General features: G+C 38.6%; 1 protein-coding gene across 1 annotated transcript in view; it reads right to left on the bottom strand.

Moving 5' to 3' along the window:
* The window catches only part of ROS1 (ROS proto-oncogene 1, receptor tyrosine kinase), a 71748-nt gene that overhangs the window by 25442 nt on the left and 20732 nt on the right, over positions 1–25574 (bottom strand). Inside the window, exons 18-34 of the mRNA XM_061460056.1 lie at positions 21056–21156; positions 19321–19535; positions 18830–18984; positions 18042–18204; positions 16945–17207; positions 16011–16074; positions 15186–15388; positions 14258–14469; positions 13481–13767; positions 12397–12573; positions 9710–9927; positions 8903–9044; positions 4727–4959; positions 4328–4504; positions 3118–3292; positions 2524–2641; positions 224–411 (exon numbers count right to left, since the gene is read on the bottom strand). Coding sequence (XP_061316040.1) covers positions 224–411; positions 2524–2641; positions 3118–3292; positions 4328–4504; positions 4727–4959; positions 8903–9044; positions 9710–9927; positions 12397–12573; positions 13481–13767; positions 14258–14469; positions 15186–15388; positions 16011–16074; positions 16945–17207; positions 18042–18204; positions 18830–18984; positions 19321–19535; positions 21056–21156 — 3091 coding nt within the window. The remainder of the gene's footprint in view (positions 1–223; positions 412–2523; positions 2642–3117; positions 3293–4327; positions 4505–4726; positions 4960–8902; positions 9045–9709; positions 9928–12396; positions 12574–13480; positions 13768–14257; positions 14470–15185; positions 15389–16010; positions 16075–16944; positions 17208–18041; positions 18205–18829; positions 18985–19320; positions 19536–21055; positions 21157–25574) is intronic.

Below are 25574 nucleotides of genomic sequence, written 5' to 3'. Positions count from 1 at the left end.
ACAAAGGTATAAACGAGCAGAAGCAAATTACAGGCCCACAGTTGGGTGCAAAAGAGTATGGATGAGTGCCAACAGCTCGGGTCACCATATAAATGTCACCATTTATTACCTCTCAGACACATTATTAAAACACATTATTAACATAGCAGGTTTTAATTCATAAATAGCTATGATTATTCTGAACAAAAACTTGATTAACAGATTAAGAAAGTACGGTACATACCTTCACCCAAAATTATATCCTCACTTGTGTCACTGTATTCACCAAGTCCCAGCACATTTGCAGCTGCCACTCTGAACTGGAAAGTTCCATCTAAGTTCTTCGCCTTCCACATGCAAATACTGGCACAGGAGCCATTGTAAACCACCTCCCACAAGAGCTTCACTTTGCTGGTGTTGTCAGACTGCTTCCTGCAACAGGCACAGCAAAATAACACAAGTATGTTAACAGAGTGAGGGTAGTTTACTGCTTCCCCCCTCTCTCCATTCTTTGCTTCAGTTCTCTGGCCTGCACAACTTCTCTGCCTGCATGGAAGCTCAATCTGGTCATGGGGTTTTGGCTAGGGAGCAAAACATTGTACCATGCCATTTTAGCAATGCTAGGAATCACACATCTTTAGCTTGGCATTGGAAATGAAATGCTAGAATGTTTTAGACATAAAAAGCTCCAGCACTCTTTCACCTCACAGCCAAGATTTCAAAACCTTCTTATTAAGTTTTCAGAAAAAAAAAAAAAAGAAAAATCCCAACATTTATTTTTGTTTTCTGTTAGAGGTTTTTGCTTTCTTGGGCCCAGAGTAATTTGGTGGCTCTTGTGCATCATGTTTCACAAGCTAAACAGGAAGCAAGTCATTGGCAGTGAAGACACAATTCTTTAGCTAGCCAGTTTCCCCTAGTATCTGCTGACTGCTGGGTATATTTCTTCCTTTCCCCATTGGATTGAGATTGATTGCTCACAATAAATTCAGAGCTGATTATTCACCAACCAAAAGAAGACCATGTATTTAAACTGGAAAGGCCATATTTGAAATATCATTTCATGTCACACAAGACTGTAATATTTCATATAAAATGACTTTCATGAGCACATCAATCATTCTCCCAACACACTTTAATGCAGAAAAAAAGGTCAAACACTTCTAAAACAGAAAGGCATTTGGAAACTGTATGATCATGTCCTTGGTGTGTACATGGCTCCACCAGACCTGTATGAAAAACAGGGGTTGTTTCAAAGGGCTAAGCAAATATTTTCTAGAATGCTATGCAACTGACCAAATATTTTTCTACCTGGTCTGAAAGATTCATGAAGCAAAATTCAGTCAAAACCATCAGCACATGCACATTCAAACTGCAGGAGGAAAGCTTATTTCATTAAAAAAAAAAAAGGCAAAACCCCCAAAAACAAAGACCACCCCCAAAAAGTAAATCCCAGAACCAAACCCCCCCACGCATCTCAGCTAAGAAATATGATTCCACAGATGAATAAGAAGCCGCAGTCTGGAGAACACAGTGGCTAACTCACATCCCTGACACAGGCCAAGGGACTGTCCTTTGTTTATTCATGGACAGCAAGCCAGGTACAAACTGGCTGATGGCACATCAAAATTATTGTGGTCTCATAGCATGCAGGTCAGTGCTGCTGTATGCTCACAGAACTGTATAGAGGAAGCTTACAGCACCAGGAAAATATGTCTGGGTGAAAACTTATATAGGTAAAGTATACTCAGCTCCACAGTGCTGTCAGTCCCTAGCTTTCATAAGCATAGAGTTAACTGAGGAAGAAGAAGTCATAGCTACCTTTCAAAAACTGCTTCCCTCCATCAATCTTAATTTCAAACAATGTCATAGGAATATCCCAGAAGATGGACTCTCCTCATTCTTACATAATGCATCAATTAAGTCTTCCACTGACTGCCTTAAACAAATCTCTCCAGAGTCATAATCAAAAAAATGAGAAATTTCAAAGTCACTGCCCACAGCAGTATACTCTAACCCATCAGTTCAGCCCTTCCAATGCCAGTGCAGGAATAAGTGTGAACATTCTAGAGCTGTTTAATGAGTGTGACATATATAGTCCAGGCAATCTGTATTCAGTATCAAAGCACTTCAAAAATTACTTAGTCATCCCAAGTGGGTGGGGTTATGTTATGATTTTTTATAATGCCTTTCATAAGCACTAAGATATTTCTATATGCATTTAGACAAAAATACATACTATGTCCTTGAAATATGTGATTTGAGAATATCTCCAAATTTTTTTCTAATTCACCAACATATACCCAAATATATCTCTGTAACTCAGGGTTGGTCTGGAAATGCTGGCGTATGTTTTCTTCCAAGTTTTCCAGGAATTTCTGGAAATGGTGAATACTTAGCTTATCCAAGAAAGAGATCCCATGAGAAGGGCCATTTGCACCATAGGTGTTTCACTCTTCCCATTAGAGCTGAACTGAAAGCCCCTGCACATGAAGGTGTGTTCCGAGCTGCTCCCTATGGGGAAGAGTGCCTGCATGCATAGCTTACCTGCTTTCTAAGATGTAGTAGGTCAGGTTACTTCCATTGTCATCAGCCTTTTCCCACTGTACAGAGTTTTTAGCGTCTTCTGCTCTTTTTGGAACTCCTGGCTTACTGGGAACACCAGCTTAGGCCAAACGGAGGAAGAAACAGAACACTTTAAATTTGTTTATAGTAAGAGAAAGAGGTAATGGGCACAGAGGGAAATTTAGATGTGCAGATGGATGTTTAGACATACAAAAGGATGGAGGATATACATGAGTAATGCCCAAGGTAGAATGAATATTTGGTCTTTTTATTAGACAAATTTCATATTTTTGATTCATATGCAGCCTCTAATCAGTAATTATGAGTTCACATGCATATAGACATTTAATTTCAGTTTCCCTCACTCTTTGCCTTTGTTCCACTTGGAAGTGAACTTCATTTCTTTACCCTATTACTTTCGCAGATACAAGATTGTATTGTTTATTTTTAAAAAACACACAACTGTTGGCTCTTAGTATAAGAAAATGACCTACTAAAATGTATAAAATACTGTGTTTGAATATTAATGTCCTGAAAATAGTCTTAAAATCTTGTTACCTTACATTAAGAGCTTACCTGTAGTTTTAAAGCTTTTTGAGGAGGAAGTGCTTTTCAATCCTGTATCATAAACTACTGTTACTCTTACAAGGTAGCTGGTTGAAGGAAGAGTTCCTGTGAGATTGCATGTGTAAACAAGATCTGCTGTGCATGTAGTTGTTGCAGGAGAAAACCAGTCACTTTTTGTTTGCCACTAGAAAAATAAAATATCATCATGGTCAACTTTGTTGCTCTGCTGAAAGTGTGTCACAGTTCTATTCCTGGGTAGGTTAACTACTTTGCCACCTTTTATTATCATAGGGGAGAGATTACACATGTGATGTTTCAATCATGGGACTACGTCCTCTTAGAGACCAAGGACAAAAAATCCAGGATTTTAATTTGTTTTCAGGAGACCTACAAGTCTTGGCAGCCACAAATGACAACAGATTAAGTGACCCCTTTGCACAGCCAAAAGGAGACTTCTCCTAGCTTATCTGTGTGCAGCTTGTATTTCTGGATCACCATGATGTTCCCATGAGTTCGGTTTGCATGATGTAATTGAAAGGAGGTGGTTTAGTGGAATTGTGCTATGACATTTGTTTTAGGACAGGGAAATATTTGGTGTAGGCGTAATGAATCCTATTATCTATATTAAGGACTCTTTGTGATCTAGTTCAGCAAATAACATTTTCTGTCTCCAGTGGTCCAGACATTCAAATCTGAAGCTTCCATCCATGCTGCTGTCACTTGCAGTGCTTACTTCTATCATCTGCACTACTGGACCTGTTTACCTCTCTGACATTTTTCCCTAACCTCTATCATAAGAAAGTAAAATTCAGATACTAGGTTGTAGCTAATATTTAATTCTGAAACCTCTTTTCTTCTCTTCCTTGTACAGAGCAGACACAGGATTTATAGCTACAAGCCAGGCTGTGGGGAGGGCAGTGAGGAAAGAGCGAGGGGACTCTACTGAAACAGGAGACCTGGGAGGAATTCTGGTGGGGTCATCCAGGATGTCCTTTGACACTATGGAGTATTATATGCTACAGCTGCACTCCCTCTTGTTCCTGGCATACACAGCCTCCATCCTGCCCCTTCTGAGATACCAAGACTGACGTCACCATGCCCAAGTTATCCACAGAGACTCTTTATAGACGTCCTGCCACCCTGTCCTGATCACCAGGACAGAGTGGGTTAAATTTGCTTTGATTTGGGGAAAAAAAAAAAGAATAAAAGATATTCGTACCTTGCGCAGCTCAAACCAGAAGCTGGTTTCATTGACATGCAGAGGAGCTCTCCACTGTAGCTGGAAACTGGTATTTCTGGGAACTATGTTGAAAGGTGCAGGTGGAGTCTCAAAAGTTTTTGCAATAACAGGGACACTTTCAGAAAACCAGTTCTCATTGGGATGAAAAGCAAGAACCTGGTGAGCAAATGGATGGTAAGGAAAAGGCACAGTTCCAGACCAGTGGGAAAGGTGGCTTTAGCAACTCTGAGTGTTTGGAAGACTGTCTGTTTTCAAACAAGACTCGGAAAAGTCTGCCAAGCTTTGAACTTACTTTTTCAAAACACACATATACCTTTACAGAAAAGCAGTCTAAAGAGCTGCAGGTTGGTGAACAGGTAAAACTGCTTTTAATTGTACCTTGAATAAATTGTTTGTTCCAGATTGGAGCCCATGGACAGACCAGGCAAGCGTCCCATTTGGAAATTCACTTTTTCGCAAGGGTGTTGCTGGGACAGAAGGTAACAAATTGACAGAGATTTGATAGCGGACGGATTCTAGAGGTCCATTTGGCTTCAGAGGTTCATTCCAAGATATGCTGATGGTGGTGTCAGACAAAACCACTGTCTTAATGGAATCAACTGCCTCTGGTACTGAAACAGAAATTAAAATTAATCTCCTATGAGGTCCAGATCTCACTAGAGGTTGGTTTGTTTGTTTATTTTTAGAGAAGTCAAGAAATGTCACTGAAGAAAGGAGACAGGGTTATAAGCTCATGAATATAATCCATTTACAGGACTGACAATTTACACATGTAAAACTCGTATTCCTGTACAGTCAGTCAGCTAATCTCCAAAATATTTTGAGGAACTTTTTGGGTATCTCTTTGGCTATCCTACCATGCAAGCAGACAAAAAAAAAACCCAGCTGCTGTCCTTTGTCTCTACATATATAGTCATATCACTGAATTCCTGCTTTCTCTTAGATTCTCAATTAGGGTCTCAGATTCAATAAAGTTTAATATGATGCTTAATTGGAAATCCACTAAAAAAAGTACCAACGTCCTATTCCAATCGGGAAGTCTTTTCTCGAGCAGAAATGTATGAAGGAAGAAAACCTAAGACTGAGCATTTTTTGCCATCAGTTACAATTTTGCTGAGAAATTCATGGTCTGTCTGAGTTGTGTAAGAAACAAACTGGGCTGCTGGTCTGGTGTCCATGCCAGCTGGTTACCCACTAATTGTACTGGAAAAATCAACCCTTCCTTTGAAGCTTTGAGATTGCAGACTTTGAAATGGTAAATGTTTTGCCCCAGCCTTGTGTTAATAATTCTTTTTTCATATTGAACTGTCCATATAATAAAAAGTTAACAAGTCATTACACTATGTTCCCAATTTGTCAGAATGATGGATACATATGCTATAATTTATGCCCCAGTAGCAAGACTGCAGATTATTTAAATGAAATGTGCAGAAGCAGGTCTAGTAAAGAAGACAATTTCTCATTTCATATAAAACATGTGGAGTAAGAGTGACACTCTGTGGCAAGAGCAATGTATTAATTTTTCCAAGCTGTCTTTTTTTTTTTTTTTTGTTCCCACTATCTTGTTATTTGTTCGAAAAAAACAGATTAATCCAAGCTTCTTTCATTTCATTACAGGATTGAGGGAAACACAGGGAATTCATACAACTTCAGAGGTGTGAAATAGCACACAGAGTTCAAGAGGCTCTAGCAACATCTGATTACAATTTAAACTACCAGTAATGTTCATGAAATTGAGAACATAAATGCCAGGACACATACACAATCTGTTTACATCTGGTTGGAAATCTTTCAGCAAATTGTATAAAGCTCTGAATGTTGATACAGATACATATCAAAAATGCTCAGGATTTGGGGTCTGGTGTGGTTTCTGTTTGTTTTGTTTTTTTTGTGGTTGTTTGTTGGCTTGGTTTTGGTGTTGTTTTTTCTTTTTCTAGGACTTTATTTTGATCCCAAAATTTTGTTTTGCCCCAAGTAGAGAAGCCAGTTCTGAGTTTCATGTTTCATTTGAACTTGAGACTGAAAAATTCCATTTTTGTGGAGCAACCCAGGCTCCCACTTAATATGCTACTTTTATGTTTTGCTACTGAAAGTGTGTACATTGCTGAAGGATGGCTCAGGTCACCACACAAAGAAGCAATGGTGTGAATTCTTGCCATATCCCAATAGTATTCAATCTTATTCAATCAGTGCATCGAAGTTTACAACAGCTGAGGATTTCCATGCAAAACATTGAAATGTACTGATCATCAGTCAGATTTTCCCATTCTTTTTTTGCCACAGACTCCTCAGGAATATGCTCATAGTATTCAGATATCCACATAGGATGAGCGCCTAAATGCTGCAGATGTAGAGATCTGACTACTAAAAGAAAAAAATATAGCACGGTTGGAAGAGAACTCCCAAAGTATAGCACGCCTGGATCCCTAAAATAGTGTGGCATTGCTCGCAGCTCTTGTTCCACTTTCATCTAAAAGATCAAAAGAGGTTTGTCTTAAACAAAGGTTTTCTTTAAGTGGGAAAACATGACTGCCCAGGACAAAAAAACCCAAGGAATGGTCTGTGCACAAGAGAAGCCACTGGCAATTCACAGGTAATGCTCTGCTGTGGACAATGGTGGTAAAAGAAGAAGTTATTGTTCTTTGAATGGACCTTTAAATAAACCACAGAATGCATCCCCAAGAGAAGAATAAAGGGAGTCAGGAGCCCTGGCATGTACTTGTTGCCAGCTATTCTGGATAAAATGCTTCTTGGGCACAACTGATCAGCAAGAGAAAGAGGCTTTGAGACAGGTAAGAAAAACACAGTGATGGCTGTGTTTATTTCAATTTCAATTGCTTTAGCACCTTCTGGAGCAGCCAAAAGCCAAACAGAGGTAAAGAGAGAAGGGGAAGCCTTAGGACTCCTGCTGTGGTGCCCTAGCTGCATGTTACTAAGATCCGCACAGCTGCATGTCAGTATTGACAGTCCTGCTGTAACTGGGTTAAATGAGCTAATGCCCAAGGACCACATGCTACTGGGCCTTTAAATTCACTCCCTCACTGTCTCTCAGAGAAGAGCTGTCCCAGCTCTGTAGGACAAGAGCCAGGCAGCAAAGCTAATGAAAGTGGGGGATATAGCATTCCTACATCAACAGCAAGCATGCCTAGGTACAGTTTTCCCAGTCTTTCCTGCAAAACACAAACTGGCTGACATGTGGACATGGCTATAATTCTGCTTTGCTGACTTGGGCATCGTCAGAGATGCCTGATGGCTCTGCAATTGATGAGTTTATGTGGATCAAGCTGACCCTAGCTGGTGACACCAGGCACAATAAATGCAGCACAGCTGCGCAGCAGAAGAGCAAGGAACTGCTATGAATACTACAGGAAATAGCTAGCTCTCATTATAGCTTTCCGTGTTTCCATCAACTGAGTCCAGCAGCATCAGTCCAACAATGAGAAAATTGTCTGAAGAGCAGAACAAAGGCAACTCCTCATGAAAACAGAGATAAGTGTGCACGTGCACACATACACATCCGAAGCAAGAAAAAGCGCTGAGCATGATACTTCTGTTGGGTTAGGTTGCAAGGCAAAACATGCAAAGGCATAGCATGTGTCTTCAGATGATCCTTTTTTTTTTTTTTTCTGGGACATGACAAGAGATTCAGGGAAACTGGGATGGTTAATTTTTCCCAAATTCAAGTCTGTTTTGCCCATGACAGTAACTGGTGAGTGATCTCTCCCTGTCCTTGACTCTTCAGTCATATTTTCTCTTCCCTATCCAGGTGAGGAGGGGATGATGTGCAGTCAGCATCCAGCCAGGACCAACTCACAACACTTTCCATCATAGCTTTGTCTTCACTCATACCTCTCTCACCCACTCACTCCTAGTGAAGCTTCTTAGCTTCCTTCTGACATAATTAGATAAGTTTACTGATGTAATTATATATATTAAGTAATCCCTAACCAGTCCACTCTGACCTAAATGACACAATGAACATTCAAGTTCAAAGCAGTATTCCTAGCTTTCTTGTAGTGTGAAAGGGACTGAGAAGGGCACATCAAAATTCTTGAAACCAACTGAAAATGTGATATTGGCACTCAGGTTAAAAGAAGAGAAAATGAAGAGTTGCCTTTCCAATCTGGTTCACAATATATCAAATCTGAATCACCCTAAGAAACAGTAATTATGAAAATAATCTCAAGTCAAGCGGAAAAATCTTAATGCTGAATGAATACATAACACACAAAGTTAAACATATGTAACCACATACACATTCAAACCCCATTTATTAAAAATGTAGTCCAAGGCAGAAACTGCAACCATTTAGCCACTTTTAATCATAGTTTATATTACCTCAGGAAGCCAATGAGCAAAAGCATTAAAGAATACATGCATGCCATGAATCTTACAGATTCATCAAGTCTGGTTGCCAAAACCTTGTAAAGATCTACACAGATTACATTTCAAGCAGAAATCTCTGCTTTCTGATTTGCAACCCAAACTTACATACACCTTCCTTTAACTGAGATGAGAATTCTGTTCAAAATCAGAATAAAATGTGAAACAAACCTCCATACAGAGTGGTGCCAATTGTCTCTTTTCCCATAGGGAGCATTTCCTCATCTGAATAGTAGTTTTTCACTGCAACTTGTATGACATAGCTTGAAAATGGCTGTAGGTTGTCTATGATGGCTACAGGACCCTGAAATTCCTGTAATTCAAAATCAGGTAGTACATGTACTCATATAAAAGAGGTTCATATGTCACACTAATCATCTGTCAATGGAGCAAGGGTTCAAAAATAATACAAGAGTGATTTTCATTCTAATACACTTTAGTGTTTAAAAAAGAAAGTTAATGATAGTTTGAGTAATAGGTCACTGCAGAAAACATATACCAAAACCAAGCTGAGGTGTAATTAGCATGGCTGCAATACCACATTGTTCAGTAGCTGGTACTTAAATGGGAGATGCAAAGTCAGAAAAATGTAAGAGAAATAAAACTTACTAAGGAAAGTACAGCTACCACAAAACACATAATGGCAAACCATTTGGTTGATGGACAGCCATAAGAGTTATTTAAACAGATTTAATACCAACCACAACTGCACTTTTTACAAGTAGAAACTGAAAACCCATTTCAACAGGATTTTAGCAAGAACATGTTGAAAAGTAGAAGAGTACTTGCACAAAGAAAACCTGAGGAATCTACAGCTTAAAAAATACCAAACAGAAAGGGAAATGATTGTTGGGTACGTAGAAGTGGAAAAACTCCCTGATTGAATGTTACAGAATGGCTTATAAAATTATTAGAAAAAAAATCACATTCCTCTACATATATGATACCATGTGCATTTTTGTTCCAAAATAGCCATACCAATGTTTTTTTCTGTAGATTAGACAAACGGTAGCTTGAGTTTCTGTGGCTGTTAGTCATTTGTCCAAGAAAGACCAGGTATGTTGGTGTGGGCTGCAATATGCCAGGGCATAGCTGCTGTGGTGTGACAGATGGCAAGCTTAATGTGAAACTGGTGTTCGTTGTATCAAGGATAGTAGGTTTCTCAGTATATGTGAATGGAATCAGGCATCTTTTATCTAGGAAAGACAAACAAAAAATGAAAAAAAAAAAATTATTGTTGGATCAAACCAAACTTTCATGATTCTACCACCATTCCTATTAGAAAACATAACCACAAATTATTCTCTCTGCTTTAACAAACAGAAAAACAAAATCCCACCTGAGTGCACTTAATTTGACTTCCATTGACATAAAAATAGTGGTCATAAAGGTAAATCTCATTTGTCTTTGATAAGATACAGATTTATTAAAGAATTTAGTAATTCTAGCTCTTTTTTAAGTACCTAAATACCTTGGAAATCCAGGTCATAATTGCTGTGTTATTAAGGGCGGTATACACTGATGAGTCTGAACTTGTTTGTCACAGGAAAGACAGATAAGAAGAATAGAGAGTACCTTTCTCTAGTAATTAAATGTTGTCTCTCTTTTCTACCAAGCAGCTTTTCATGTGTAAAGTTCATAGCAACAGTGGGGAAAGGAAAGAGAAAAAGCGTCTACAGGGAAAAGGAAGAAGAAACTGGAGGAGTAAAGTCTATAGAGAGAAAACAACCAAAAACTACTTTCTGACAGTAAATGTAACAAAAGCAAAACCTGCTGAGAAGGAAAAGATTAAGGGGCATGCATGGGGAAAATAGTACAAGGACAAATATTTGCCCTTGGGCCAGAACAAATGACCTCATTGCCAAGATCTTACCCCTCTAAATGAACAACCCCACCATTCCTACCTAAGTCAGGTTCGTGTATGTGAGGGAGGAAGAGTAACAAAGTCAGTTCAACAGAAATAAATGTCAGGTTGAATCTTTGTCAATTTTATAGTTACTTAGAGTAGTAAAACTCCCATGGGGAAAGTCCCAGATGAAATAAAGAATTGAGTCATTTTTCAGGGTTAAAGTTTCTGCCAGGCAGTTCCACAGAAATGTGTTTACCCTGACAGGAAAATCCTTCACTACAGTCCCCTACAATTCAGTCCCCTTCATGTCAATCCTTCAGTTCAGTCCCCTTCCTCCTAACTCTGAAGAGACATCATTCTCTCACAGAATCTGTGACAGGACAATAATTTTCACTGAGTGCTTCTGATGTGTTAAATGATCAACTGACATCACGTCTCTGGATGGCAATTAAATTGGTTAGAATGAAAGGGAACTCTAGCAGTACTCCTTACTCTCATCACTAAAGCAATAAAAAGCATGTCAGTCAACCCAACTGGTCTTTGCAAACATCACTTTTTCACATATATGCTATTTGCTTTCAGTACTGCGAAGGAGAACAAAATATTTTTTTCTTATTTTAGTATATTCATTTATTTTTATCTTAAACTTGTGTGAGTGATTCTCTGCATTGCCCTTCCTCCTCAAATGCCAAGGCTGTGCGTTCCTCCAAATATATTTGAATCAGTCAATGTAAATAAGAAGGACTCTGTGAAGGTCTCTGGGTAGAAATAATCCCTTTGGATTATTTTGGATTTGAAATCCAGTTCTTCCCTTTCAGTACCAGCTGGGTACTAAGCCTGGGGCTGTTGCAGGAAACCCTATCCCTAGGGATAGGGATTGGTACATTCTGTACCAGGTCCAAACCAGGCTCCTGTACCAATGCCAAGCCCGCACAGACCTCATGAGAACAAACTTGCCCAAAGTGCTGGTAAGGATAGCCTGGACACTGGTCAGAGCAGCTGCAGGCAGGAGTAATTCTAACAGCTACTCAAAAAAAAAAGTGAAATCATTTTATTCCAAAGATGTCCATCCTGTTAAAATATTGTCTTGTATATTTTTTATTTTATGCCAAACTGAAGTTAAAGAATCATTTTCAATATATTTATCATGTTAGTAGCTGGCATGTTCTAAGCCTCTGCATTTAAAAAGATAACCCGTATAGGTACCATGAATCCTAACTTTCTACTAAAACTAATTTTAATTTCTTTCATTATCATTCTATGATGGTTTGTTTAAAATATTAGTTCTAAGAGAAAACTGTATCTACTGTAATGTAAGTTGTAATTGCCTCTCAGATACTTCTTTACAAATCATTTTAATAAGCAGAGCTCTTATCTCTTTGTCTTTGGAAGGGCAGACATTTTTGCAGCATTGCATACTTGTGAACAAAATCAGAAATCTGTATCATAACGGTGATCATTATCAAACTCTGGCTATAGCACTTTGTGGACACATTTGCTCTTTTTCTGTCCTGTAATGTGCACCTTTTCTAAGTCTTCAGGTCTGATACAACTTTGAAAATAGGCATGGTTGGAGTTAACACCATGAGCCTTTGAAACATGGAAAATATTCATCATCATGCCCCCCCATGTGAATCGACACAAGGCCAGTTGTTATATTAATCCTGTTAAAAATGTGCATGGACGGTTTCTCTCTAGAAGGTTGCTGAATCCATAAAGCCTACTTCACATAAATACATACAGCATGATCTACAACTCAAATACAAGCTCTGAAATAAATTTGTTATATTTACAAAACAACCCAAATCCCCTCTACCTGGATACAGTTGTGCCGCTGAACTGTAGGCTAAGATTTTCAGCTCTTGATTTGCTCTCTTCTGAAGAAAATGTCCTGTTCTGTCTTTATTTGCTCGCCAAATTTCAGTGTACTCCTTTGTTTCAGTGCTCCAGTATACAAATTTCTTATCTACAGTCAAGCTGCCAATTTTCTTACCTGTAGGAAAACATTGTATAATTAAGCTTCAGAATAAACCTTGAGCAGGCAATTTTGCAAGAGCAGCTGGGTGCTTGTGTTCACAGTGATTCAATATGAGTATCTGTCTTGGTCATACCATATCTTCAAAGACCTCCTCTGGAGAACAGATTTCTGATATTTTCCAATAGGTCTCATGAAGGTGAGACACTTCATTATTTCAGTTTACAACTGTAGATTTGAAGGCTTTTTATTATCTATAAATATGAGAACTGCAATTCAGTTAACAAGCACAAGAGTTGTCTATAGAAACTTTAATCGTTTTTCCAAGATGAAAACCATGATGCTTTGCCATCTCCCAGAAACAATTAAGATCTCCTCTGGTAACAGAACAGCTTTATTAGCAATCCTCCTGAATTGAGCTGAAAACTGAGCAACCAAGATTAAGTGTTATCATTGTAAGAATTACAACATAGATAAACTGTCATACAAGACTACCTGCATGAAGTACCCTTCCCATATACTGAAGTCTGCAGTACCACTTTCAGGTATAACTTATGATGGTATAGTACATTTTCATTGAAATAAAGTGTAATAGGTGTATCTAATATGAAACTCTAGCAAAATGTGTTAATAGTATAAGCAAAATCTCTTGACTAGTAACACTTGAGTCTGCAGCATCTCCATTTAACTTACATCTTATGAGAATACATACTTGCATCAGTAAATATCCTCACACTACTCTTTCTCTTAGTTTGTATCAACAGGGTACAACTAGAAACACAGAACACATTTTGTCCATCTTGCCTATAAATAAATTTCATTTAAAAAGTGCTTCGTTAATGATATTTTGCTGAAATGAACATTACTTGATGTAAAAGACAGCAAGAATCACAAACTATCTAGAAACATAACAGAGCACTCAGACCTTGAAAATCTGGTATTTTGGTAATTCTCCAACAGTGGCAACCATCCACATCTGAGGCCCATATTTCGTCTCTTCCTCTGATAAAGAGCAGCTGGGGATTCTTGGAATCAGACACATCTATACTCATAGGTCTTCCTAGCTCTGCTTCTGCCACATTACAGGTGCAGTAGTTCCTCATCTGTTCTTCTACTGATACATGTCCCAAAATGTGGTGCACGGTGTTATTCAGAATATCATAATAAAACATGCGGCTGCCATAATCAAGCTCCTCCATCCAGTACAAGCGGCTATAAAATAAAATGCATTGCTTACAGTAGAAAAACTTCAATCTGAGCAATCTGCCCTAAATGCAGTCCTGTTAGAGACTACAGCCACAAACCTCCCAGACGTTTAAAACAAGGTAACTACAGCAGCATACTTGCAGAGTGAGTCCAGGTGTTTAAAGGATATTTTTTAATGGAAGGTCACAATAACTGACTATTCTGGATAAAATGATTGCTGTAAAAAATTTTGTCTGGTGCTGACTTTCATTTGCATCACTTAAATAGAAGAACTTGTCAGTATTTGCATGGAATTTGAACTCTTTACTTAAAGATACACTTCTTTCTGAAATTAGGGATGGCCAAGCTCAACTAGCAGTATAAAAGTAGAACTGCATCCACAGATTTCTGAGGTTTACACAGTGCAAAAGACTGATATACTAGAAAAATGTTTATGATTTCATGAAAATTATGTTTAAAATATGTTTTAAAATGGTACTAGCAATATATGCCTTACCTTAAGAAAGGATATGACAACAGAGATGATACAGTTGAATTATTTCTACCCAACTGTATGTTCAAGACTTTCAGAGATTTTATCTTCAGCTCAAGATCAACAACAAATATTTGATTTTCATTCCATGGTGTCTTCAGGGCAACAAAGAGATGTCTTGCAATCCAGTCAACTGTGATGGCTGTGGCATTGTGAAGATATGCATCTTTGAAAAACTTCAGAAAAAAATAAAAACATTACTAAAACTGTCTGAGAGCACAAATTTCCCACCTGATGCTGGGACATGGTGAAATTACATTTGTTTCTGAAATAATTTCTGCTTGGCAAGTAGAAGTCAAAATATAAAGAGATGGCACAGAATGGAAATTACAGTATTTTAACACAAATGAAAACTATTATTTTACAAATATCAATTGTTGTTTCCATGTTCTTCCATATTCTTGAAATTAAAATTAAATTAAATTACATTTTATACAAAATTTCTTGTATTTAATAGTGTGAATTTTAAATTAAATGTCTTTTAAAATATCTTGTGAACAAAGAAGATGCCACCAAAATCATATATGTTTAATAGGACAACTTTACCAATGGCATACTCTAGCCTATTCTAAAGCTACTGATGACAAAAAAAGAAATTAAAAAAGTGAAATAAAATAAAGAAGTCCAAATGTTGTTATACATATCTTTATTATACTGCTAGAAAGAAAAATTATCCAGCTAATCTCTTTCATATTACACCTCATACAAACTGTTATTAAGAAAATTATGTCTTTGCAGTTGTTTCCCTACCGTATTTTATCATGCTGCTTTTTTTCTGTTTCAAATATGCAGCTGCGACTTCTTCAAAAACATAATTAGCCCCAAAATAATGACAATAATGGCCACATATTTTCTGAGATTGTCTCAAGAAAGGGAATGAACGAAGGAATACCTGAAACTTTGAAGCAGTCTGTATATTCAGAAGAAAAATAGAATCTTCTCCGATATAGTATGCTTTATCGTCATTAGCAATGTAACAGATGTCCTTTACATTTATCTTTGCTGAAAGTTCCCATATGGTGTGATTATTGTCTATGTCAGTGAGATACAACTTGTTGGCAGAAACAGTTAGAAGAGTTGGGACAGGGAAAAGATCTGAAATGAAAAGGGCACAGCAGGATTTACAAAAAACATTTTAGACAACAGCAGTCATTCATAAGGAAAACAAGTACAAGATAAAAGTAAGTTATGGCCCTGAACAAACTGTTTTTTCTCATATGCCACAGCAAAGAAATAAAATATTTAGATGACTTCTTTTCATCACATGCAAAGTCCTAAGATTTTTTTTTAGTGGCACTGTGGATGTTTACCTGACAAATGTAAGCCTAGTAAAGATAGGACTGCTCAATTGATTACTTTAACAGCGCAACTAGAAATAGCCTATGACCCCTAGTAGATCCCTAACTCTCCTGGTTACCTTTCACTGCCAAATTAGAAATATTCTATGATCTTTAGCAACCTGCTCTTCCATGCTACCCTGAGGTTGCCTAGAAAAGTCAATTTAGCATAGTTTTGAGGAAAGGCTTGAAATTTAATCTGATGATAAGAAATGTGTTAATCATTTCATGTCAGAAGCTGTAACTATTCCCTCTGTGGTGTCTACTGTAGGGTGGAACAAATGTTACACACAGTGTCAGGCTAGTTACATACCAAACTCCTGTAGCATTGATTTTCCCAGCAGTTACACACAATGAGATAGCATCCAAGTCATCCATACCTGATGAAAACCTCTCTGCTGTATCAGACATAGGTCCTGGACCCACAGAGGTGAAGGCTTGCACCTGTGGGACAGAAAATTGTTAAGTAGCAGCTTAAATGATTGCATTCAAGAGCCTGAAGAGTCAATGACAGAAATGGAACCAGATCCCCTGGCTGCTCAGCTAGGGGCATATATGCAAGTGCTCTATTTGACCTAAGGCCTTGCTGATGATTTCAAAGGCCACATGCAGGGCTGGTTCATGGCTATGAAGAGAATTCTAAGCAGTGGCCGAGAACGTGACAATCCATGCTTCATCTGTCATCAGTTAGAGCTTGAAGGACACCAGACAGTCTTGTCTCCTTACCCAGGCTGCAGCAATTCCTACTGTTGGTTGATATTGCAACCTACATGGTGTTGTCCTCCATCAGTACCTGGTCTATTACATGCCTTCATGCTTTTAACTTATCTTTCAAGCACACTTTCTGTGTGTTCCAAACATCTTGTCACAATAAAAACATGTTGTCTTGACAAATTTTAATATGGAAATCTCTTTTTATATAAGACTTGTGAGTCTTTGCATTTTTCCAGCAGTGGAACGTCTCTTGATCTGTGGCTCTGTTTTAATGGCGTGTCACCCTCCACCAGGTCAGTCAAATCTTGTTTCACTTGCAGCTTTTAGCAGTGGCTTTAGGAAACCTATAGGAAAGTTTCTTTTGGGCTTCACCAAATCTATATAATGCTGGAGCATTGTTTCCCACCTTATTTAGTGAATAATACAATATTGAGAAAGGTTAAGCGGGGTATCCAAGGGTGAGTCAGTGAATCAGCAGCTCCACAAGCAGAAACCACAAGTTCTTGCCCCAAGCCCAGTGACATCTCCTCGGCAAACACATCAGGCTGCACTGATAACATCTACCATCTAGCATGAGGTAAGCTGAGTAATTCTTCATACCTGAAACCTTACTGTAAGGCTGGGAAGCACATCCATAAGGGAAAAGAGCGTCAGGGTGGGTTTAACGTTGCTCGCGTTCCACTCTGTGAAAGCGTTAGCAGTGTCACTCTGAGTCAAGAGTTGATAGTAAACCCTGAACTGCAATAATACTCCATTTTCCTTTTCAGGCCTGTCCCACCTGAACTCCACAGGGACTGTGTCACCACTTTCATGTAGGTTATTTTGTAACACATATATCCTAGGGTTTGTAGGGGCTGAAGGAACTATACAACAACAACAACAAAAAAAAAAAAAAACAAACAGTAAAAAACACAGAGCAAAGTACTCCTATTAAAACACAAACTCTAACTCATAATGAGCTCTTTTAGTTCTGAGCCTGAGCTTTGCAACCTTAATGCTGACTGAGAAAGACAGCCATCAGTGAGGTGTATATTGTAGGAGGATATCTAAAATATATATATATATATATATATATAATTCCTTTCTGGTTTTCACTGGTGTGTAGGCATCTGATTTTAACTTGCTTAGCAAAAAAAAGAGCTGCATAAACAGAGACAAATGGACTCCTGCACTCACACTGGAGATGTCTATTTATCCAAGTCCTGTAGGTAACAATGGAGCTGCAAGAATTTTCACAGCGTATACTCTATCACCCCTATTGACTGCAGCTCATAAGCTTTCTCAGTGCTCTAGTCACTCAACACTACATTTTAGCTGACTTAACTTTGACCTGCATGAGAACTTTTTACTCATTTACTGAAGTTAAAAGTGCGTAACATTTATTAAAAATTTAATAAGTACTTGCAGCCTTTGATGGCCATTGTAATGGATCTTAATTTCTCTTTCTTGCTCATAGTCATAGGCACGTGGTAGATATATTGTCATGTGCTTTCTGTTCCAAATTCTGTTACAGCAATTGTGTGCATTTATGTGTGTAATAGATAATTACCAAAGATACTCAGGAACATGTCCTTGCAACTTTGCCTGCAGCTGACTAGTCCTGAAAGCTGCTCATTCTTCTCCAGGTTTCACTTGCTGACATAGACCTGGTCCCAGTACCCGTAACAAATGAAGAATGGGATTTAAAATTCTAGTACCTCCTTCAGGGGCTCGAAGGGATACAGATGTTGCTGGTGCCTTGCCCCAGTGTGTGTATGGAGTGACGGTAAAATCAAAGAGTGTAAATGGTTCCAGCCAATCAACTTGGTAGGATGGCACTGTCAGGTTATGGGGATGGAGACACCATTCACTCTCCAAAGACTGTGAATGAAATGAAACAGCATAAAATAAAACAATTTTTTTCCCATCTCAGAAAAGCTTTAAGTTTTCTAAAATTCCCCTCCCCAAGCTGGCCAACTAAATCAAGACAGAGCTTCTCTTCCTGTGAGTGAGTGTTGTTTCACCAACTCCTGTGGCACTGTAGTGATGCATAGCAATCTGCTAGTAATCTGCCCTTTGAATTTAAAGTAAAGCTTGCCAAATGTGCTAAAATTAAGTGTGGATGGAGGCTAGATTTCACATTCAGGCAAAGGCTGTCCCATTGGCAGCTCTGAGGACGCTTCTGTCACTGAGTTACTGTGAAAGGCTTTCTCACACATCTTTGAGCACTGGGAGCTCCTCGCCTGGCATTTCACACCCCAGTAGCTTGCCCAGAGCTACTGCTAAGCCAGTGTTCCTCCTGTGCTGGCCTTAGTGACAGAGAAACAGGACAGCTTGCTTTATACTTACAGTTTAGTTTGGTTGTTTGACCGATTTGCAAATGTTGGAGAAGAAACAAATTATTTCTGTTTAAAAATAGATACATCAGCAAGTAGATGCAGTAATACATGTAGAAAATAAGGAGGAATCCCTCGTTATTAATAATACATAGTATGAATATCCTTACTTGTAGAGCTTTTGATCCCACGCAGTAAAAGACAGTTCCCCATTCCACATTTGTGGGACTCCAAATGATGTGAAAACTTGAAGAATTTCCTTTAATCATGAATGAAGACTCTGGCACTGAATCTGGAATCACTTTTGGTGTAAAAGAAAAACTTCCTGTCCATGAAGAGAGGAAGAAGTAATAATAATCTAAATAATGTGAGCAATAGGTAAACTTTTCAAACCCGACTTAAAGCTTTAAAGTACCATGGAAAATCCTGTAAGCTATCATTCATTAGACAGAAACAATGAATAACAACACCATTTATTCTTTTTAGCCATACCCATAAACTTTTATAATTGCACATTATCCAAGTATAGCCTGATTTATTTATTAATAAGTTGCTGTTGTTCTTACCTTTTGTCAAATGACTAAAGAATTTCAAGAATGAAGAATCATGGGCTGACAGTGAATACTTTTATTGAGGGGTTTAGATAAAGAAAATAACATACCTGGCAAGGGTTTAAGTGATGTGTGAACAAGGGTAAAGTCTGCAAACTCTGCTGGTTGTGAGAAGGGAATGCTAAGGCTCTGATTGACTTCCTGCGTTGTAATAAAATGAAGAGTATTAATCCAGAACAGACGACCACTGTAGTATTCCAGTGCACCTTGAGATATGTCTGAAGTACTCCATGCTGCAAATTCTGTGATGATGGCATTACCACAACTGTGAAAACATGTATGAAACTAGCAAACTGAAAACACATGTGTAGAGAGAACAAGATTTATGCAATGTTTGACACATCAGTACATTTCTCATCATTAAAATTCTTGTCACGTAGGAGGCAGAAAAACAATTCAAAAAGTTTTCTTTAAGTTCTCTAAAGAAGAATACTTTTCAGAATGGCACATGGCAGGAACACCTGCAAAAAGCCTTCATTCCGTTGATTTCATTAGAAAGCAGTTATGAAATGGCTTAGTATTCTGACGCATGGATGTAAAAGTTTGAGTATTTTGAAAAATCAACCCACCTTCTCTCAGCAATTTCTCTGAAACAGTGCAGACTACTTCACAGCGTGAGGTTCATTTTACTTCATTAAAGCAGGTCCCCAGATTAATTTGACCTTGCTAGTTTCCTCAGTGAAATTCCACTGTTTATTAAATGCTTAACATTTCCTCCATTGTGGTGATCAGTGGTGATTTATTCTGTCTTGTTACTTCTACATAGAAATTTACAGGCCTCCTTTTTGTCCCAATTTATTATCTCGCTAAGCAACTAAATACGTTGTAAGAGGCATCGTTTTGCCATCTCGGAAACATCTTTCAGCTTAGACACATGTTATCCAAACAAATTCGGAAAAGCTTTTACACACAATCAGGTCAATTAGGATGGATTACTTCTAGTGTCTCTATTCTGGCATGCCAGGGACAATGATTTATGGATGCCAATTGGTTCACAATGGAGCTGCATGTTCTGGCTAAGACTAATCAACATATTTTGATTCTTCAAATGTTTACCATTAATCATAGCAAGTCTAAAATCAGTCACAAAATTCATCTGATTCTGCACAAAGCCAGCCTGCAACATTATGAGCACAAGTAAATACAGATGCTGTTCAAATAAGTTTAAGGAGTTTAATCTGATGCTTAAAAAATAATAACCCCAAATGAAAAGGAGTAAAAATACAGTTTCATGAGATCATCATGCACTTGGCACTTAGAGAACAAATTCACTATTTTCCTCAAGGTCTTAATATATATTCAAGCTGACCCATAAACATTGTTTGGTTTCATTTTGTTTTTTAAGCTTTGTCTTTCAGGAATAATGCATCCATTTCATGCTCAGGGTGATCAAAAGGAAAGCCTGCTGAGCGCTGATTGCTCAGGTGAGAAAGTGGTGTCAATTCAAGTCCTAAGCTCTGTGCAAGATGAGCAAGTTACAGCTCTAGGCACTTGAAAACTGTCAGGAGTTGTAATGCTAAGACAAAATAGACAGTAAATGGTGATTATTTCCTAAAGCTAAGTCTGAAAATTCATGAGCATGACCTCAGTTCAGTTGAGTTTCCATACTATGTTTCTCTCACTGTAAAACAGTGTTAATAACCATCGCAACATGTAGTTTGCCGTCAGTTGGCTGTTAAATTAAATTGTTACATTAGTAACTAGTGTACCCAGCACTGGGCAAAATTTGTTTTTAGAGTATCACAAAACCTAGAAAATGCCAACACATGCTATGCATTCACTTACCCTTCTTTGCAAAGAGAAACTCTGTATAGGTTTAGGCATAGGCTATCTTGCACAAGCCAGTAAAGAAAATCATAGGTGAGATCCAAAGTTAAACCAACCACCTAAGAAAACAGAAAGTCCAAATGGCAACTTGAACACATCTTCAGTTTTGAGGTAAAAGCCCTTAGGCATAACTGTTGTCTAGACGGCATCATGAGTAGCATGGTACAAGGCTTTCTGTTTATTTTTAACAGGCTCTAATATCCAAAATAGGATTTTCTTGCTTTTGCAGTAAACAACAGATTCAATACCATATGCAGCAATAATAGAAATCGATCTCTAATAATCTGTTCTGTGAATAATAAAGAATTTGCTTCCATCAACTGGTGTGCTAAAGGTTAGCAAGTGCAGTCTATGTCATGCCATTAGCACAGCTTACAAGTTGTTAGGGGTTTCCTTGAACATGGTTTCCAGCAGGTCTCAAACGTCTTATTCAAACACTAGTTGTGGCTATTCTATTATAAGCTTAAATTTCCATTATGGATGTAAGTGGAGCAGCCTTTTTTTTTTTTAGCTCTTCATTAATAAACTGCAGAAGATGATGACAGGAAAGCAAATGCCATATCACTTAGTTGTCTGTTGGTCCTTATGTAATCACATTCTCGGCATATTTCTGTTGACATTATATGTCAGAAAATCAAGGTTTAAATGATTGCTCCTGTAGGTTTTACTGTTAAAAATATCTCACAGTATGCATGTGCCTGTGTGCAGATTTAGTCAACCATGTTATTTTTTATCCCATTTACCTATTTTCCCTCCCAACACCAAATTACTTCTTCCTGAATCTACCTTGCTTTTTTTAAAGTTTAGGTCTGTTTAGGTCTTCTTTCCTTGCTCCGCTTTTTTTTTTTGTTTTCTGCAACTATTACATTTTCCCGTAGACATGCCCATCTTCTTTCTCCTGATCCCTGCATCCTCATTAATAAAAGGCAAAGAAATATTTGTACTATTCATTTTCAGGAATTAGGCAGCAATTTAACACCTCCCTTCTGTAATGCTTAAAAAAATTGACAAACATTTTCCATTTCATGAAGTATTAGCCTCTGGACATGATATGTAGTAGTGATCATGCAATGTATCTTAATATCATAAGATGCAACATAAATTTAGCTGCTTGAAATACTCCTTGACTAGAAATACTAAGAGACAATACCTAGAGGGCCATGGCCCCTCCTGCAAATAACACACTTTGCTGCTCCCCTATAAATTACTTTTGTCCCACTGTAATTGCATAGTGTAAATGACTTACTAAGTGCTTTGGAAATCCTGTGACACATCCTAAGCTGGAAAAATTCAGAGTAGCTCTGCCAAAATCAATCAAGCTATGCCAATATGCACCAGCTAAGCTAAAAAACTGATTGGAAAATAAAATAATTGACATAAAAGGATCTAGTTCCTGACAAAGAAATTAGACTTTCAAAGCTCTGCCTTTATGTATTTTATTTTTTTTAGTAAACCTGTCATCTCCTACTGTAGTCTTTGGTTGTTATCACTTGGATTTCAAGCTAAAAGGAGATACAACTATATACTGCAGAAGATCCTGTAGTGACCAGCTGAACAGCCTTAATAGAAAATCAGCTAGAAAATACCAGTAAGAACCAGTTATGTAGAGAACATGTTCTAACTGTTGGATAATAACAATTAACTATTACATCTGTGATTTAATATTGAAGAGGTACTCTTTTAGGGATAAAGGACTCCACTGAGCAAGGAAGATACATTTCAGTACTTGTGCAAACATATATTTGCATCTTTATATGGGACAATAATGACCAGTTTGATAATTCCACCATAAAAGAATGTTAAAATGCCCTTTTTTGTTTAATGGGTTTATTTTCTGTTTTATTTTAATAAACACCTGCCCGCTATAACTGGTCACTTCTCAATCAAGACATTTTTACTTGGCTTTTTTCCTGTATGCTTCACAGCAGGAGGCTGAGTTCAGGAAGTCAGTGCATAGATTAGGGGCATCAGAGAAGCAGGAGATGTTTGCTTGTAGGAGGTGTGAATAAGTGGATGGTTGAAGGCTGGTATCACTGACACAGAGAAAGGTGCAGAAAAAGAAAAAAAAATGACAGGAGCAGACAAGCAGTTTTATTGCTGCCAAGGTTCTTGAGAATACGAACAAGAAATCTGAGGTTAGCATGAGGCGATTCAGAGAAACAGGTAGAGAATCAAAAGACAAGGGCAAGGAAGGTGACATTTGCTGCTTAGAATAAACCTCAAATTGTCATTCCTTTGCAACAGATCACCCAGAAGATACATAAGTGTAAATGTGCCGTTGAGCTTGGACAGCATCTATCTTCCCATGAAGACAATCCACACCAGCCAGCTCCTGAAGAAAGGTGTGAGGTTTGTACTGGAAGATACAGTGACCCTTTGCAGCACAGACTTTTCTCTCTACATGCGACAAATGTTCTTCAGCTCTTTTGCATTTAGGTCTGCAAGTATAGCAGGTGCTACACCAGAACCAGCTTTCCCTCTCCTTCCCAAACCCTCATGAATGTAACAGAGACCTGTAATACAAGCTGACCTTCCCAAATGTTAATTGCCTTCCAGAGACTAAAGCAGGCTTGGCTCTTTTTATAATCAGACAAACATCAGCCTCTTTTCCTTTGGAAAAGGAGATTGAAATATTCTTGGGAATGATACAAAGGTAGACAAGAAACAGATCTTTATTAAAAGCCTTTTTTAAACTTTAAAGAACCAGGCTTCAGGTAAGATGGAAGCATAAATTGTACAACAGATTCAATAAAAACAAAGGCTTCTTTAGCAAGAGCTGTGTTTCAAAGAAATCTGGTGCAGCAGATAATATATCTGAGTTGACCATTTCTGTGGCAGTCAACCTATGCTTTGCTCCAATGAATGGAAGAGAGGGCAAAACCCCACACAGAGTGTGGTTTGAGCTGAGGAGCATTCAGCTCTTCTTTGAGAGAGACTCCAAGGAGTTAAAGCAGTGCAATAGACATCACAGTCTCTCAGCATGACCTGTTCAGGGCACAGCCTGGAAAAGGTTCAAAGGTTCACTGGGTCTGCAGTCCCAATTACACTGACTCCCAGAGTCCTTCAGTCCCTGTTGTGTTAGTAAGGAATTCTCTTGCCAGGGAATTGGGTCATCCATTACTTTTCTCCCAGATACACCAGGAGGAGAGTGAGAGAGGAAGAGGCAGGGAGGGAAAGAAGAGAAGGAAAGGAAGAAAAGGAGGATAGGAAAAAAGGGAAAGAAATGAAAGAAAGGAAGGACACATATGTGGCTGCTGAGACCCTGGCAATTCTTTTCATGAGGTGAATATCCAGTCTCAAGTTCCTTCAGTGCACAGGTCACACTGAGTCCCACCTAGCAAGAATGAGGACAAGTCCTTAACATGGCAAATTCCACATAGTGGCCGAGGCAGGACAGGACTGGGGAAGGCAACAATGATCCATGAGGACCCAGCAGTGAACCAAGGCCTTAAGAGTTTCATAGGACACCAGAGAGGGGAAAATGGAGAATAAAAGCATGGTAGAGGTCAGCAGAGACTCAGAGACTGTCTGTGAGGACCTCAGAGCACATCAAAAACTCTCCAAGTAGGGAAGAAGAGTTAATGGGCTTCCACATATTGCATGGGCTTTGGTGAGCTATAGCTAAGCATGTCATCTCTATTTCTCCTCTACAGCTCATCTTTGCATGGGACCCATTATCTACCTTAATACAGCTAAAACAACAACCTCCCATAGCTTTGCTCCCCCTATACTCTTTACTTGCTTCTGCAAGAAGCCCCCTTCCCTTGTCCCTGAGGATCTGTTCTGCTTTACAGCAGACTCTTCTCAGCCTCCTGGAGCTCCCCAGCAGCACAGAGCAAAATAAAAGGGGCCAAGCTGGGGCCAGGCCTGTGTCTAACTTGGGCAAGAGAAGTAGAGAAGATGGGGAAGAAAAGGTTAAGAGTGAGTTGGGGATGGAGAGTCTCAAGAACCCCAAAGCACTGCTGTTGCCACTGCATGGTGGACAGGATCAAGCAGAATGGGGACTGTCAGTGGCAGATGTGACATCCCCACCAGTGCTGCAGCAGCAACAAGCTGTGACAGACTATGGCAGGGCCAGCTGCACTGAGCACAAGTATGGCATCAGCTGCTGTCCCCCTTCTCTCATCTGCACAGGCCAAGTCTGTCTCTGCAGCAGCACCTCTACAGCCTGAAGTGCAACTCCGGTGTCCCTGGCAAGTGTCTAGCCTCAAAACTGACCCTGCCAGGACCCACAAGCTGGGAAACATATGAAAGGAGGCACGACGCTATGGAACTCTGGCTCCATATTCTGATGGAAAAGCCAGAACTGACCATTAGACTTAAGTCATTTGGGAAGAGCAAGTACTTTTCACATATGGGAAGGAGCAACCTTACAACAATAAGGACATCTTTAATGTCACATTTTGTTGCAAGGGTCTGACTTTAGAATTTAGAAATTTTTAGTACAGCTATTACATGATTTAATTCTTACACTGTT

This window comes from Pezoporus flaviventris, unplaced genomic scaffold, assembly GCF_033815535.1.
Source record: "Pezoporus flaviventris isolate CSIRO_AGI_PZ_B2104156 unplaced genomic scaffold, CSIRO_AGI_Pfla_v1 ptg000031l, whole genome shotgun sequence".
NCBI lineage: Eukaryota > Metazoa > Chordata > Aves > Psittaciformes > Psittacidae > Pezoporus > Pezoporus flaviventris.
Note: the sequence above shows the minus strand (reverse complement) of the source record. Positions and strands in the feature narration are given on the sequence as shown.